This window comes from Volvox carteri (genome assembly GCF_000143455.1).
Source record: "Volvox carteri f. nagariensis unplaced genomic scaffold VOLCAscaffold_21, whole genome shotgun sequence".
NCBI classification, from domain to species: domain Eukaryota; kingdom Viridiplantae; phylum Chlorophyta; class Chlorophyceae; order Chlamydomonadales; family Volvocaceae; genus Volvox; species Volvox carteri.
In genome coordinates this window covers 1649008-1665644 of record NW_003307564.1, presented here as the reverse complement: position 1 = coordinate 1665644, position 16637 = coordinate 1649008, and the positions used below count along the sequence as shown (strand labels likewise).

At 57.1% G+C, this 16637-nt stretch overlaps 1 protein-coding gene across 1 annotated transcript; it reads left to right on the top strand.

Moving 5' to 3' along the window:
* Window positions 1-921: 921 nt before the first annotated feature.
* phox (alkaline phosphatase, secreted, phosphate-repressible) lies at window positions 922-15968 on the top strand (the record flags this gene model as incomplete). The annotated part of the gene is made up of 33 exons (XM_002951058.1): window positions 922-1239; window positions 1475-1535; window positions 2072-2221; window positions 2690-2777; window positions 3131-3232; window positions 3425-3545; window positions 3759-3819; window positions 4191-4264; window positions 4642-4674; window positions 5298-5482; window positions 5671-5776; window positions 6209-6270; window positions 6579-6675; window positions 6941-7229; window positions 7539-7693; window positions 8123-8251; window positions 8488-8578; window positions 8827-8943; window positions 9254-9374; window positions 9466-9589; window positions 10184-10303; window positions 10713-10790; window positions 11147-11209; window positions 11400-11581; window positions 12095-12191; window positions 12615-12701; window positions 13143-13270; window positions 13543-13603; window positions 14092-14272; window positions 14476-14645; window positions 14804-14909; window positions 15406-15551; window positions 15774-15968. The coding sequence occupies 33 exons, from the start codon at window positions 922-924 to the stop codon at window positions 15966-15968; spliced, it is 4098 nt and encodes a 1365-aa protein (XP_002951104.1).
* Between the last annotated feature and the right edge of the window lie 669 nt (window positions 15969-16637).

Sequence of the window (16637 nt, the reverse complement as noted above, 5' to 3'; positions counted from 1 at the left end):
CGATGGCCCCCCTGAGTATAACCCATCGCACAAGATCCGAAAGCCGCGCTGGGTCCAAAGTGCAGGCCAAGGTAGCGAGCGTGCGTCTTCCATATGACCGGCCGAAATACTGGTTGCCCCCCCTCCAGAACACGCACAATGACCAGATTATATGCATCAAGAGCATAGAACTGTCTCATAACCTGGCCATCGGTGTGGAATGATTCATGAGAGAAAGCATTGCCGTAATCGCCATGTCGTGCACAGGTCGACTAACACGACCGACCCCCAATCAAAAAGCATCTTCCCTTCATCTTATTTTCTGACATAATTTAAAAGAACAAGAGAGGCTATGAGAAACCTGAGACTGTGTGCCACGTGGGCCAAGCGGCCGGCACTTCGACACGCCCGCATCGCACTCACAAATAAACAAATGTATACATCACTGAGATAAAGCGAGTAATTATTAACTGGATAAATGAAAAGAATCGCGGGCCGCGGAATGAGTGCGCGCATCACGCATTGGTCCAATAATCGAGTAGACGGATTTGAATCCCAAGCACATACAAGTGCAAGGGGACGCCAAAGATAATATGGGGAAGATTCATGTATCAAAACCATTTATCATACATTGCAACGCACAGGGCACAACCTGCCTAACACGGTTACTGTCAGTTGCAACGAAAGGGTTCATGATTCCGTAACAGTAATGCAGAATATCATTCGGAATCTTCCTACATATGTTCCGCCTAAGGGCCCAAATGAAATGTTGAGAAGTATAAGTGATTGATGACCAGGTTGTTCGCTTGCATGGAGGGAGTCGACGACGGGCGGATCTCCCGCTGACTTAATCCTAGCCCTCGGCCGATTTATTTCGCGATCACTTGAGTCGGTAGTGAGCTTGCTGAGCTCCCATCCAAGAATTTTAAGGATAGAGGAAATATGAAAGCACAGACCCCTATTGTCGTGTTCGTGCTTGCGAATGTCCTCATTGCCACGTGCGTCGAGGCCGCCATTTACTTTCCTAATATTCCCCCAGCTGTTACCGAGGAGGAAAAGCACTCGGTGATGTCGATCCACCACGCAATCGTGGGGCGCGGCATCACACTCAAGCCGAATGTGGCCGCCCGCGCAAGCAGAATGGTTGGCGGCTTCCAGTTGCTCACACGCACCGCGATGCTTGGCGGGCCAGGCGCAGTGGTGGACGTCAACGGCCAGCCTGTAATGTCATTCGCGTTAAACTACGCCAAGGGCTCCACGGTACGACGCGGTTTCGCAACCATGTCCTCAAAGCTGACTGGGCTGTTTTTAAAACGTCGTTCCCGCTCATGCAAACTCGTAATTTATATCGCCGCGGTTTCCGATAGAAATGACAGCTGCAATGTACCTCTGTAACTACTGCGAATGGGGCCTCTGTTGCCTGACGCGTCTTCCCTTCCCCCAACGGCTCTATGTCTTCCCCCGCCCTCCCCTCGACCCCGTGCGGTCTGTGTAGCCCGAGACCTCCGTCAATCCCGACTATACAACCCTGCTGCCGCGCCAAGGCGATCCCACCAAGGTACGGCGGTACGGCGGTACGGTAGTCATACCGGTACGGCGGTACGGTAGTCATACCGGTCGGTAAGGTACGGCGGTACGGTAGTGATACCGGTCGGTAAGTCCCAGCTGAGAGTCAAACCCTGAAGGCCGTCACACCCTCGGGAATACGGCACCTACTGGGAACACACCATTGCGCCAAAAGATGCATTAGTTTGTCGTCGTCGTGAATTACATTTCATATCAACAAAAGGGTATATCGGCTGCTTGGGAATATACGAGAGTGCACTCCCTATTTTACGCAACCGCAACTCCCTATTTTTACCTTACGTACGCAAAGGACCGACTCGGCGTCCTAACCCCTTGCCTCCAAGCCTCCCCGGTTGCTCAAAACACAACCCGAAGTCGCCTCGAGCTATCCCCACTGCTCGCCCCACTGCTCGCACACTTGCGGCCGCTGCTTATGTCCCTTTCTAACAACCTCCGCTGCACTCCGCTCAGCCCCTCGCCTTGCCCTCATTTCTTCGACCTCCTGTCCACCGGACGTCCCGCACGCAGGCCGATTTGTTTGTCCACTTCGAGTCCCCCAATCCGGCCTCCGTGTATCACCTGGAGCTGGATGTGGGCCCCGATGGGCAACTGGCTGTGAGGAGCCAGGCACCCGTGGACTTCTCCGCGTGGGGGGGAGTGTGGACACCGTGTGCAGGTGAGGCGTGCGCGTGTGGCCGAGTGGGCGAGTGGCTGCGTGTGCTAATCATCTTCGGAGTCGCGAGGAGGGAAACGGCGATGGTGGTATACCAGAGAACAACTTCACCGAAGCAAGCTCCGTAGTCACTAGCGGCATGTGGTAGCATTAATCAATGGCTGTTGTGTAGCTGAACACGTACCTGGAATTCCCATAAGTAGGTGTGGATTGGAGAAGTGATGCCGGAGCCAGTAGAAATAAGCGGGGGCGCTCCACGTACTGATGAAGGGCGAGGTGGGCGGCTAGAACTGATTACACAGACAATGAGGGCACGTAAGGTCCCAACTGGGTGCTTTAGGACGGCAGCACCTGCGTCGCCGCTACTTGTACCATTGCTGGGGCTGCTGTGAGGCGCCTTTCCCGCCGTCTCGCCTACTGATTGACCTGTTCCTCCCGTTTCACCCGGGCCTCTGGCCCCTCCCTCGTCAGGCTCCATGTCACCCTGGGGCACCCACCTAGGTAGTGAGGAGTATGAGCCGGATGCCCGGACGTTTTACTCGTCCAACTCATCCGCCAGGTGAGTCGCTGGACAAGGGGGGCCCGGCTGCGGCCACCTAAAACCAGGATGAGCAGTGGCCTAAATAAGCTGGCCGTGCAGGGTTCGTGGAGGTTACTTTCCGCGGAAGCTACATTAAGCTGTTTATAAATACTTCGTGTTCTGAGCTGGTGCACGACCGCACACGCACGGACACACACACAGCTCCTTGTGGGGTAACGATGCGGGAAATCCTCCTCAGCCCGACCACTCTTTCCCGGCCTGGGGTCCGTACGAGGTCTTACCTGGGGCCAGTCACCGGCCCGGCTAACCTCACCCCTTACCCGCGTCCCCCCTGGTCCCCGGTCCACTCCCCCGCCCACTCCACACCGTAGCCGTGTCCGTGAATTCGCCCGCTACTTCGGGCTGTACCAGGGCGACTTCAACGGCAGCGCCACCTTCATGGAACGAGTACGTGAGGTCATGAGCCCTTACAGGTACGGCTGTGGGGCTGGGGGTATGGATTGGCTGAGTTAGCCTATTAACGTTGGGGAGAAGGGAAGGTGGGTCTTTTCCAAAACCAGGTTATGACTTCTGAGGGGGGCCGAGGGAGGGGACATAGCGCAGGGGGACCAACAGGTAGAATTGGCGCCAACTCCCAATTGATTTGAGATTACTGTGCGGCGCAGGTACGGCTTTGTGACAGAGGTGTCGTACGATGTGGCCCGGGGTACCCCTGTGGCTCGCAAGTGGTACTCCCTGGGCCGTGTGTCGGTGGAGGCGGCGCTGGTGATGCCCGACAAGAAAACGGTGGGTGGCTGAAGCTGGTAATGCGGGGGCCAGACGGGCTCGAGGCCTAAGACCAGAGAGGCGGAGCGGCTGTGGGCCGAGAGGGCGACAGCATTGGCCCCCGTCTTGCATACAAGGCATTCCCATACCATCCCCTGCCTTTACACGTTGCCGTACTTTACCATACTGTAAGCCCGACGAGCTCTCTTCTGCGCGACCTGGTTGCATGATCAGGTGTATATTACCGACGATGGTCGCAACGTGGGCTTTTTCAAGTTCGTTGCGTCCAGGCCAGGTGCGGTTGGCGGTTCGGTGTTGGCAGATGATGTATTACCAAAAATGGCAGGCGGCCAGTTTTTGAACCTCTCGCTATCCATCACCGTGTTTGTGCACACGTATGTGTATGTTTGCATGTATGTATGTTGTACTCATTACAACATGTATGTATGTGAAAGCTTTTTATAAGGAGTCAACAGAGGCGGGGGCCTGGTGTCATACAGTGAAAGGCTGGGCTTACTGGCGACCACGGCTGCCACATGTATCATGCATCCATTGTGTGCCCCCTCGGATATCACTGCGAGCTAGCTGGATTGGATGGGCCTCACGGACCCGGTTACCCCCTCTGTCTCCTTCCGTACCTACCCCGACGGCCAACACGGCCGCCAGGTGACTTCCGCCGGGGTCGGCTCTACGCAGCAAAGTTCACCCAGATCTCTGCGACGAAGGGAGGGAACTTCACAGTGAGTATGTCGTTGAGCTGTTAAAAGAGTTCTATGCCTTGTCAGGGAAACATTGGTATAGTGTTCGGGACAGCCTTGGGGTAACCCAATCCGTTCAACCTAGCGGACGTCTTCGAGTTCAGGATTGGACTCAGGTTCAGACCCCACAATCGGCACCCATTAGGATCTAGCGGATGGAGGGCGGCGTCACCTCTAATCGCCGTGAGCCTCCCTGCCTCCCCAAATCCCAATCCACCCACCCGATGTGGATGTGGATGATAAGTGCGCACAACATTGATCTGTTTTTTTTATCCTGTATGTCGCATACCATAGTTCAAAAAACCCATTATGAACATAAACCGCACGACCCGTCCTGTTTTGAATCTGGATTCTCTCAGGTCTCCTGGGTGGATCTGGGCAGTACAGACCAGGTAGGGAGGCTGTAAGCAGCCCCACGGGGTTGGAGAAAAGTCAACCGGAGGCCTACCCTGGAATGGTTTACTTAGGTCCTATGAGATATGAGGGATCGCTTGGGGTTTCCAGAAAAGCTGTACGAGGGGAATTTGGAGTGGGGGTTGAGGGTTAGGGGGTGGAGGATGGGGACTTGAGTTGCACAAGCGGAGGCGTGGGATGTGAGATTTCGGGGTGTGAAGCACGACGGCGCGTATCGCCGGCGACTGTTGCAATTTCATTCAGCAGTAACACGGGCGGCTGGGCAGGCTACGGGGAAAAGATGATTCCTTCCACTTCCCGTCAGACTTTCTTTATCACCAATACCTATTAAACATGCGGATTGCTGTCCACTCCGTGCAATTAATTCTGGCATGAGCTCCCGTCACCTCAATTAGCTAAGCTAGGCTCGCCTCTTCTTCCCTCCCAGGTTTACTCCTCGGCCAAATTAGGTCCAGCTGCCCCACAAGCACGGCCCCTCCACACTTCCAGCCAGAACTCCTGTCCCGAAAACCATACGGTATACCGCCCGAACCCCCCTGTCCCCGAACCAACATAACAGAATCGTGAGCACTCCCTTCCCCTTCCCAATGGGCGCTCACAGGACCTCCTGGCTGCCGCCATCCCTGGACTTCGCTTCTCCGACATCTTCGAGTACGCTGCCCCCGTGGCCGGGTCGTGTGCAGCGGCCGGTGCGGGCTTCCGACCTGTGAAACACTCATATGGCGAAGAGTGTCTGCGGCTGCGGTCAGGGGCGGAGAAGCTTGCGGCTGCATTCGAGACGCGGCGGTAGGGTTGGGGCTGGGAGTGGATTGAATCCGCCAGCAGCCGGGAGGTGGGAGTCGCCTGTACCTTCTTTCATCACCACCACATCACCATCGCTCACACCACTTCCGCTCCTGCTTTCCCTCCGTGCCGACCCGCGTCAGCCTCCTTGCCCCCCCTCACTGCCCCTCTCCCCCCCTTCCTGATACCAGATACGCCGCCTACCTGGGTGCCACCACGGAGTGGTCCAAGTGGGAGGGGATCACCCTAGATGCCACCAGGAGGAAGATCTATACATCAATTACGGATGTGAACGACGTAAGCGAGGGGTAACCAACCCGGACAGGCGCGGGTATTTGGGTTTGGGAACCCGGAGCTCCCCACATGCACTTGCTATCGTACTTCCTCTTGCAATGAGCAGGGGTTGTTGTGAATAACTCGCACGCTGAAAGAAGTTTTGTTTCTTGTCGTTTGCACTTAAGAGACACTCAAGAGACACACGCACATGCTGTGCTAGCTACTTCGTCCACCACCATCCTCCGGATACATATTTCAGGTAGCGCCCAACCTGATCTGGAGTGACAAACCGACAGTTTGCAAAACAACGCTTCTAAGTTGACCTTTGTTCTTTTTACCTTCATCTATGCATTACTGCCGGAGCCGTCCCATCCAAAACTCCACGCAACCCGTTGGGCGCAAACCGACTAAATACCCTGCGGGGAACCCCTCTTACACGTTGAACACACTCAGGGCTGTCTGCCGGAGCCCACACGCTTTGGTGGACAAGATGATGTACGGCTGCCCTCCAACAAGTACGTACAGCATGCGTGCGAACACTCCGTATGATAGGTCGCCCCGGTTACGTAGGATGAAATGTCCCACCAGCCATCCTCCTCTCTACGTTCCTAGGATTGTGCGGCAGCCGTTAAGGGCCTTGCGAGCCGCCTTGTACGGGCAACCACGTAGCGACAGTACGGCAGATTGGCAAAAAGGGTATACGGGTTTTTAGGATGAGAGGTGTGCTGTATCTGTACATACATACGGATCTCTACAGGTTGGTGTCGTGCAGCTCGTCCTGGTGAAGAACCCTTTCTTCCTTCTTTCTCCCGCCTATTTCCAGGTGCGGTTGCGTGTACTCCTTGGACTTGGATTCGTCGTACAGCGCTACCTACATGTACGGCCTCACATGTGGCATGCCTGATGTAGGCGGCACGCCGGTAGGTGCCTTCCCGTCGCAGTTCCTTGTGTCCGAGTGTGTAGCTGCAACCATAACGTTACTTGGAGGAATGGCATGTTACGTAAAGCGCTAGGGACGGCTGAGGCAGAGATATGGGGACTGGTGGGGAAGACGACGGACCGTTATTCAGGACGGTCCGGAATACTAGGCTGATTCTTAAGTTGAGACAATCCCCAAGATTCACCACATCCTTAAGCACGCACATCCTTTCCCCTTCTACGCACCCTCACACCCTCGCACCGCAGGGCCTTACCTATAACAACACCTGCCACCTTGACCGCATCGCCTCCCCCGACAACGTGGCCTACGTGCCGGGTTTGGACCTGCTCCTAATTGCGGAAGACACTGATTACCACGACAACAACTTTCTGTGGGCCCTGGATGTGAGCTCCGGAGACATGACACGTGTCTTGGCCGCACCTGTGGGCGCGGAGGTGACCGGAATCGGCTTCTTCACACTGCCCAACGGCCTGTCGTACATCTGGAGCAATATTCAGCATCCGGATGCGTCCGGCGTGATGGCGGGGTCAGCCGGTGGGTTGGCAGTGTGTGCGTGTGTATGTGGCCCCCACCGGGATGGCGGTGTGGGTTGGGTCCTGAATGGAGTACAGATCCAGTGGTTGATCATTCCAGTATTTACCTCAGTACTGAACTGCCACCGGCTTAAGAAAGGGGGTCAGGTGGTAGCTTCTAGAACCCCTGCTACCATGCTGCCATGTACCATGTTCTGTCCCGGCCGGCCACTCCGCTTCAAGCCCCGGCGTCCTAAACCCAATTCCCTCCATACCGTTCCTGCGCTCGCACTCGGATTTTCCCCTTCGGCTTCCGGGGGTGCATTGCTAGGCGACCCTGGCAGGGGCGGCTATGTGGGCTACTTCGGTCCCTTCCGCCTGGGGAAGGGGGAAGCCCTTGGGCTGCAGGCCATTCCCGCCCCGGTGGAGACGACTTCCAAGCTGGTGGTCACATCTTCCGCCAAGGCCGTCATTGGCAAATACGTGGTGGGTGTTTGCAGCGGATGCGGTGCAGGTATAGTGGACATGATGAGAGGCTTTAGGGAAGGGCGGAGAGGCACGGATGGGAGTTGACGGGAAATGGGAGGAAAAGGGATTTTGATGTGGAAAGGTCGATAACGCGAAGCGGCTTCTCTAGCTGATACTGCTCCGCCGCCGCATCGGCTGTTGTCGTCGCCCGCTGCCGCAGGCCGGTCTCCTGGCCCCTCCCCGTCTGAAGTGCACTGAACCCCGCCCTGATGACTCCTGAGGAAGTGTGTAATGGGAACAATACGACCCCCACAAAAATCATCTTAGATCCCCCAGATCATGGGCTGCCTAAGGACTCCGCAGCCCAGCAATTTTGAACTTAACCCGCAGCCTACATCAACCCACCTGCCCACTTGACTGCTTGCCAACCCTTTCTTCCGCCCCCAGCCCGCCTCCTACACCATTCTGGCCAGGTCGGGTCAGCGGTTCGGCGATACAGTGTGGGGCGCCAACCTGAACTCCGCTCTGCAACCCGTGGCCACCATCACATCCAACTGGCAGCTGCTCCGGAACAAGGTCAGGGATCCAGAAGAGCCGTGCACGTGCCATACATCAAAATGCCATTTCACCTGACGTTTTGGCCATGTGATTGAGCGTGAGAGGCCGGGGTGATATAGGCAAATAGCCGGGAAGTGCGATGTACCCTCCTGTCCTGCTCCCCCGTCCACTCCCACCCGCCGAGTCTCCCCTATCGGACGAGGAGCAAGGTATTCTTACTAAACCCGGCCATGCATTCCTTGCCTGCCGTGCAGTCCGAGATATCCAACTCCCCCGACTTCTCTTCCCTGACCGCTGTGTGCGACAAGACCTTCTTCAGCACCCATTTCGAGTACGCCAACCCCGGTAGGTGGAGTGCAGGGACACATGGCCTGCTGGCTACTCAGCTAGCTAGGCAAAACGAAGGCAAACATATTGACCAAAATCATTCAGGCATTGCCGCACCTGGGAGTGTCTCCCCATCCTCATCCCCATTTCCCATCCCTCCGTTTCTCCCTCGACCAAATCATCCGCGCTCCCTGTTCCCGACCCTCGTCCTCTTGCATCCCGTGCATATTCTTACACCCCTTCCGTCCCTCCGCCGCCTTTCCTAGCTGCTATGTACACCCAGGTCCTGGCGCAGGAGCCCACCACTGGACGGCTGAGTGCCACCTCTGACGCGGCATTTGTGGACTGGTCGGCCTGGGGTGGGCTGCTGACACCGTGCGCAGGTGGGTGGTGTGCGGCAGCGGTGATGGTGTGTGCAGTAAGGGATGGACAGCGGTGATGGTGTGTGCAGTAAGGCGCTCGGCAGGCATATAATGTCAACAATCCGAGAGCGCGGAAATGATGGGGTAGTTGACAAGAGCTTTCGGAACGGGGGTGGTGGGTGAGACGAGGGCGGGATAGGTTTGCACGTTCCAATCCGACGAGTGCTCTTCCTTCGGCCCGAACCTTCCCAGTCCTCGCTGACCTCCGCTCCGGACGCAACCCCTTTTTAAACCCGGGCCCACTCCCCTCCATCTCCCTTTCCTATCTCAGGTTCCATCACCCCCTGGGGTACCCGTCTGGGGAGTGAGGAGTACGAGCCGGATGCGCGAGCCTTCGCCAACGCCAAGACCGTGGAGGACATCGGAGGAGGTCCCACCGCGGCGCAATTCACGTGAGCGTTACAACCGTCCGGAGGTCGGGGGGGTCCGGGCGTCAAGCTCCTTCACTCCCTAACACCACCTACCACCCTCACTTGCTTTCAGGTACGACGGCGGCAACGCGCTCAAGATGGGTCGCCTGTACGACCTGTACTATGGTGAAATGAACCTTACGGAGTTCAAGGCGGCCGTGAAGCCGTACCTCTATGGCTACATCACTGAGGCGAAGGTGCGCACGCAGTGTGCGGCGAGGCCGGGCCTGGCCGGGTCGTAGGGCCGCCCTGGTCCTGCGCCCTAGGACGGAGCTCGGGGACTTAGGGCCTTGGGGTCTTCTTCGTAGGGGTGCGCGGGGGTGTGCGCCCGGCACAGCGGCCACGGGTCGCGGACGCCTTGGCTTTCCAATCGAAGCGCTTCCATTAATCAGGGAGTTGAGCTGCTTAATGGGAAGGGTTTCACGACTCTGTATGTGGATGGAGGGACCCTTTGTGACGGGTACGGGAATTCGTGATGGGAGGAGGATTGCCGGAAGGGGGGGCAACGGCTGGTAGAGGCGGAATTATTGGCCTTAAGATGGCTGCAGTTATGGCGCTCCACCTCGGGCTTGCTAATGGGGGTAGGCATCCCAGGACGGTGAAGGTGGCCAAGTGCGCACACGTCACTGCGGGACCAGCAAGACCGAGCCATGGTCGCAATCATGGTCACATCAACTTCAACCACTCGCCCAATCGATCGAGGCCCCGCGAAACCTTTACCTGGGGACTTCCCGCGCTGTCCCTGTGCAGCTAACCTCCCCTGAGTGTTCCGGTTCCTAATGACCACGCAGATTCAGTACGACAACTCGGCTGTCGTACAGAAGCACTACACTCTCGGTCGCGTGGCAACGGAGCTGGGTCTTGTCATGCCCGACAAACGTACGGTGTACATCACGGATGATGGATCCAACGTACGTCGTACATTGAGCCTCACTCTATACAGCAGTGCGTGCAAATACCTCTGCGACTGCTGCACACATCTGTATGACACGGCACACTCCCCCCTTCCTAGTTATGGCTAATGATTGGGACCTTCCCTCAGCCACCTGCTTCGCTGGGCCCCCCCCCAAACCTGCCTGCATGCACCCGCATACCCCATGTACACTGGGGTATGCGGTGTTTGAATCTGTGAACGCGCATTCACGAGTACATACTCTTAGTCCCTTCGAACACGCATTTCTGTACACACACACACGCACACACACACACGCTCACACACGCACACACACACGCACACACACACGGCCCAGCGCTGTTTCCCATTCACATATAGCGCAACTGCAATCATTCCGCACTGTGCATACGCACCACCTGCTGCAGGTTGGCTTCTTCAAATTTGTTGCGGACCGGCCAGGGGACTTAACCGCCGGCAACCTGTACGCAGCCAAGGCGACACAGGTGCGTCGGTATATATGTATATCTTTTGCAACGAAACCCGACGGCGGCCCCTGCCGTGTGTGTCATAAACTCCACTCCCAAACGGGGGAAGCAGGAGCACGCGGGGAGAAGAAGCGGCGCTCACAAGCATCCGCGGTTCAGTCGGAGGTAACGGGCCTTAACGTGCTGTACGGCAATATCGTGCGGGTATCAGTTGGGCAATCCCGAGTTCCCGTACACGGCAGGAAAAGGACCCATCTCCACACACACACAAACACATTCCCTCTGTCCCTTAATTCCATACCTTTATTGCCCTCACTCCTCCACGCACAAAGCCCCACTCCTTTTCCCTCGTGAAACTCTCACTCAACCTGCAGATCAGCGGCAGCGGCGGCGGCACTTTCCGAATCAGCTGGATCTGGCTGGCGTACGGCACACAGGTACGGCAAATGCACCGCTCTTCCAACCCGCAGTCGTTACATCCATGCCCCCTCCTCTAGGCTTTCCATTCACATCCTCCCGAAAACCTGCCCCTCGCCACACGCACTCTTCACCCCTCACCCCTATTTCCCCCCTCAGCACCGCACCCCTGACCTTCCCCTCCTGTCCTCTCCCCATTCCTTGCTTCAGGACCAACTGGTAGCAGCCGCCAGTGTTGTCCAGTTCCCTGACGTATTCGACGCGGAGCTGCCAGCCAACGGCAGCTGCCTTACCCCGGGTTTCAGAGCCATCAACGCGGGCGGACGGGGGTGCGAGTGCCTCCGCCTGCGGCCCGGGAGCGAGGTCTTCGCGGCGTTCTTTGAGACGCGCAGGTGTGTGTGTGTATGTATGTGCGTGACTGCGTGCGTTATGTGTTGCACGTGGGGGAAACAGCGGGAACAGCGAAGGATGATAACGACTGGCGGGCCACTTGGGGGGGAGTGGCATGAGTGACGTGCTGCTGTGTTCGTCCTTACTTCCACCCCCACCCTCCAGGGTTAGTGCCGCGCATAGGTTCCTTCCCTCCGCCACCTCGCTCTCCATGTACTGCTTCCCTCCCTGCCGTGTACGTGTACGTGTACGTGCCCCTCTTCCACGGAAACCCCTCATACGTCTGCTGCTTTCCTTCCCTCCCTCCCTCCCCCCCCTCCCTGCCCCTCCCTCCCCTTCCCTGCCCCTCCCTGCCCCTCCCTCCCCTTCCCTGCCCCTCCCTGCGCCTCCCTGCCCCTCCCTCCCCTTCCCTGCCCCTCCCTGCCCCTCCCTCCCCTTCCCTGCCCCTCCCTGCGCCTCCCTGCCCCTCCCTCCCTCCCTGCCCCTCCTTCCCTCCCTCCCCTTCCTGATACCAGATACGCCGCCTACCTGGGTGCCACCACGGAGTGGTCCAAGTGGGAGGGAATCACCCTAGATGCCGCCAGGAGGAAGATCTACACATCAATTACGGATGTGAGTTTCCAAATTTGGGTGGAGGGGTTGGTGGGGGTTGCGTGAGGCGTGCTTGGCACACCTCACAAGCACCTGACAAGCATGGGAAGGGGGCCAAGAGGGACAGGGAAGAGTCATGCCGATTATCCGTCATGGCTGAGAAGACGGAAGCAGCTCAGGTGGCAACGAGTTGCTGCACTATTTCCAGAGTGCCGTACTTGCAAGGGACTTGCAGGTGCACGCAACGGCGTAACTGACCAGATCCCATCACCCACCCCTTCTTTCCATGTTCCTGCACGCCATTCGAAGTCTTTCATTTAATCCACCAAAGCCATGCAGCATTAAGGAATTTGATTGGATGATAAACCAGGAGCTGGGGGCGTTAGGCTAATTACATACCGCTTTCATAGATTTTCTGGTATATTTTCTGGTGCGGTACGACAGGTACGCCAAGGCATGGAGGACTTCAAGGACCGCGGGGCCAGCAGCAGCAAATTCGACATGTGCGGCAGCAACGACGTCCGCCTCGAGGTGTGTTCTTGTGTGAATGCTTTTGTGCCTTAATACATCATCTGACCGGGCCTGACGATGGGCACTGGCGGCGTATATTTCGGCTCGCCCACCTCCCCCCTGCTCCATCCGCTCAGTGACAACACCGTACATACGTGATTCAGTTAATGTTGCTACTCAATTCTCATTCCCCCATGACCCACATCACACGGCTCAAGGCACATCACGCACAGGCAGATGCCCAGACACAGCCATACACGCATGAGGGCACCAGCAGCTCTCTCCACGCACCCGCCTCAGCCTTTCCTCGGGGCAGTAAGGACCCTTCCGGGCCATATGTTCACGATGGGGATTACTTCAAACCCCATTCAACCCTGTCTCACCTCGCTTCGCATGGCTTAGCTCCCAAGTATGCCAATTAACATCGCCACCTGCAAACCCCCTCCCCTCCCCTCCCACCAGTACAACCGATGCGGCTGCGTGTACTCGCTATCCTTGGACGGTTCCTTCAGTGCCTATTGGATGGAGGAGCTCGTGTGCGGTACACCCGCCACTAACCCCGCTGCCCCGGGCTACGTGGCTGGGAACAGGTGTGTGCGTGCGTGTGTCCGTGATGTGTATGTAGGTATGGAAAAGAACAGATCGGTGGATCTCAGGATCCCGTCGTTCGTGTATATATATGTATGGCTGTGTGTGTCTGCGAATATGTGGGGGGTCCTGGGGGTTTTGGGCAGGTTTGCGCATGCTGCATGAGAAGGTAGTGTCGCCCCACCACATAACCCATCTTCCATTTCTTCGCTAACCATATTCGGGATATTTGGCGTCCCCTTGCGAAGTTCCCTCCCCATCTCCCCTCTCTTAGGTGCCTCATGGACCGAATCGCAAATCCAGACAACGTTGCCTACAGCCCTGAACACGACTTGGTAGGATGGGGCTGGATGTGGTTGGCGGTTGCCGGTTGCCGGTTGCCGGTTGGCTTCCGGTCAGCGTAGAGAACCGATGCATGGGGAACCCTGCAAGTCCCTGCAGGTGGACGGGGGCCCTTCACGGTGCAAGGATTGTGCTCACTTTGGCCACTTTGGGATGCGGAGGTTAGATGGATGGATGGCGGGGCCGGCGGGGGGAGAGATATAGCCAGGAATCGCAGTGGCAGCTCCAGGGGTCCGTGTTTAGACCCTGGCCCGGTTGGATCCTTGGTGCTCTTTCCGTTGACAATCGGAGGGGCAGCAGGAAGTGGTTAGTATGCCGGCGCATGCATGAGGGCTTATCGCCCTCCACGATGACTGTATTCTTGCCTCCATTGTGCCGCCGTCTGTTCAGCGTTCGCCCTCATTAACGTGTCCCCTCCTACCAACGGCCGATTATTAACTGCAAGGCCTTATCCCTAACTGCCCTAAACAACCCTCGGCAGCTCGTCATCGGAGAAGACACCTCAGAACACGTGAATGACGTCATGTGGGCGTACGACATTGAGACCCGCGCCTTGACTCGCATCTTCTCTACGCCTTACGGCTCTGAGACTACATCAGCGTACTGGTACGGCAATATCAATGGCTTCGCATATATCGCGGCAACCGTGCAGCATCCTTACGGTGCGTGGATGGGCGGGAGTGTGCACCATTGTGTGGCGTGCACGTGGGGGGAAGAACTTTTTACTTGCCGTGCAGTTCAGGGGATACAGCTTGGAGGAATGTTTGCTCCTCCCTTCTTTGTCCTCACGTCCTTTCCCGTCCCCTGCTCGCTACTCCTCTCCCTCCAAAACCCTCTCTCCCCGTTGTTCATGTGCCCCCGGCAGGCGAGTCCGACACGGATAAGGTGAACGACCCGCTGTCGTTTGGGCTGGGGGGTGCCTCCGGCGTGATTGGGCCGCTGCCGGCAGTAGCAGCGCCAGGAAGCCCCACCAGCCCCTCCCGCAGCACAGGTCTGAAATGTGCATCCATGGACACGTATGTGGTGGAGGTGCAGGTGAGTGCATGGCTGTACGGCCGGGGGGGGGAGCTGTTTGGTCAAAAAACCTATCAGCTTAATACTCCATGGCTCAACCACGCCATCAACGCCCTGATTCCGCCGAAATTCTCCCAAACGCTTATTATTGACGAGTTTGTCGTACTGTTTGTTGTCAGGTGACGTACCAGAGTGCGGCCGTGTCATCACCTGCCGACGCGGCCCGCCTGGACGCGTACGTGTGTGCTCGGGTGGATAACATGCTAGTGCGGCTGAGTGGCGCAGGTGGGCGGATGAGCGCTCAACGCTGAGCGGGGTGGGGTAGAACGGGTTGGGTGGCCGCAACCCGTTCTACATGCCGGAGGTCGCGAGCCTGGAGGGCGGCAGCGGCGGCGGCGGCATGTGCAGGGCCTAGTGAAGATACCAAGAGCTTTTGTTCATGCAGATTTGCAAGATCTAGTTTCATAGTCTGCAACGCATCTGGAATGTCCGCTTGCGTTATCAGGAGCCGTTGCGAAAGAACCTGGGCCTTGTGGCAGCAGTCGTTGGGGTACACTAGGGGGACATGCGATAAGGCACTTGGCTAGCGGCGACACACAGACACGTTAAGACACAACCTTTTTCCTTACCTCTGTTCTGTTAACCTCTTGCTGATACCTTCCTATTCCTCAACCTACCGTTTACATTTGCCTCGCTCGCTGTGCAGACACCCGTTGTTACTTAGAATCCTCCATCCGCATATCCCCTTTACCTGAGCCCCACTCATCCCCACTTTGGTCAGTCGATGACGCGTCCAGGGTGGCGGTCCGCTGTGTGACTGGGAAGGGCGATACCGGCAACAGTACTTCCCTTCAGCGCAACGCCGTACTCGCCCGAGTGCAGCTGGGCCCAAGTGCAGCGGAGGCCCGGGTCTTCCAGCAGAAGGCGGTGAGTTGCATCTGCATGGACGCTGATGTTTCTGCTAGAAAAAAGCCCAAACCCCGACAGAAAACTGATTTGATGCGCTGCCTCGCGCACTTGCTGTAATAGGTGCGAGAGCGAGCAATCCCATACCTGCCTGCGTCATGCACCTGCGTGCCTGCAGACACAGACCAGTACAGCTATGCGCTCCCCATACCTCCCCCGCATCTGTACTCTTATCTCCCACAGTCCGACCCCTCGGGTGATCTGCGCTCGGAGCTGGCCGCGCTCTTCGCGGCGCTGTCCACTGCACCCGGGGGTGGAGCTGCAGGTGCACCAACCGCCGCAGCCTTCCCGGGCTTTTCAGTGCAGATCGCCCAGCCCAGATTTGTCCGCCGGTCTGAGGCTTACACACCGCCAGCAGGCGTATCGTCCTGGGATTAGATGCGCGCACGTGACATCTTTGGCTCGTGATTAACATTCATGAAGGGAGCAAGTCCTCAGTGGTGTCGAACGCGGATGAGTAAGTACAGCTGGCTGGGTGATGTAAAGTGCGTGCTACGCCGGTTTCGCCCGGGCTTGTGGTTGAGTATCTTTTCAACACGCTGGCTCGGGAATGCGTCCAGTTGAGCAGTATGCTTTTCCTCACGCCTCGTGAGGATGCTCCGTCCGGATGGAGAAGGGCTGTGACGGGCATGTCCGTGCCGGGCCTGCAGCTGCATATCTTTTCTCGTTTCAGCGTGACTAATTGGCTGGCAGAATGCAGTTGAAGAGGGGACAAGATGGCATGTTGCATGTATGTCAGTGTGTGCATGTATGTGTGTGTATCTGTAGTAAGGATTGGAGGACCAAGAGAAGGAGCGAGTTATGTTGGTAGATACTGTCATCGTCTGGGGGTGTCAAAAAGGGTGGAGTGGATCCTGCGTATTCCTGGATGGCATGCGCATTGCAGTCATCAGAAGCAGCTTGGGTGTGGTGATAGCGGTGGTAGTGGTTATGATGGAGCTTACGGTACGGAAAAAGCGATGTGTGATTCGATAGATTCGTGTTTTGTATCCTTCAGAGCGGGGCGGAGCTTTCCTTGTTCATCATCAACTTAATTCATATATGCCG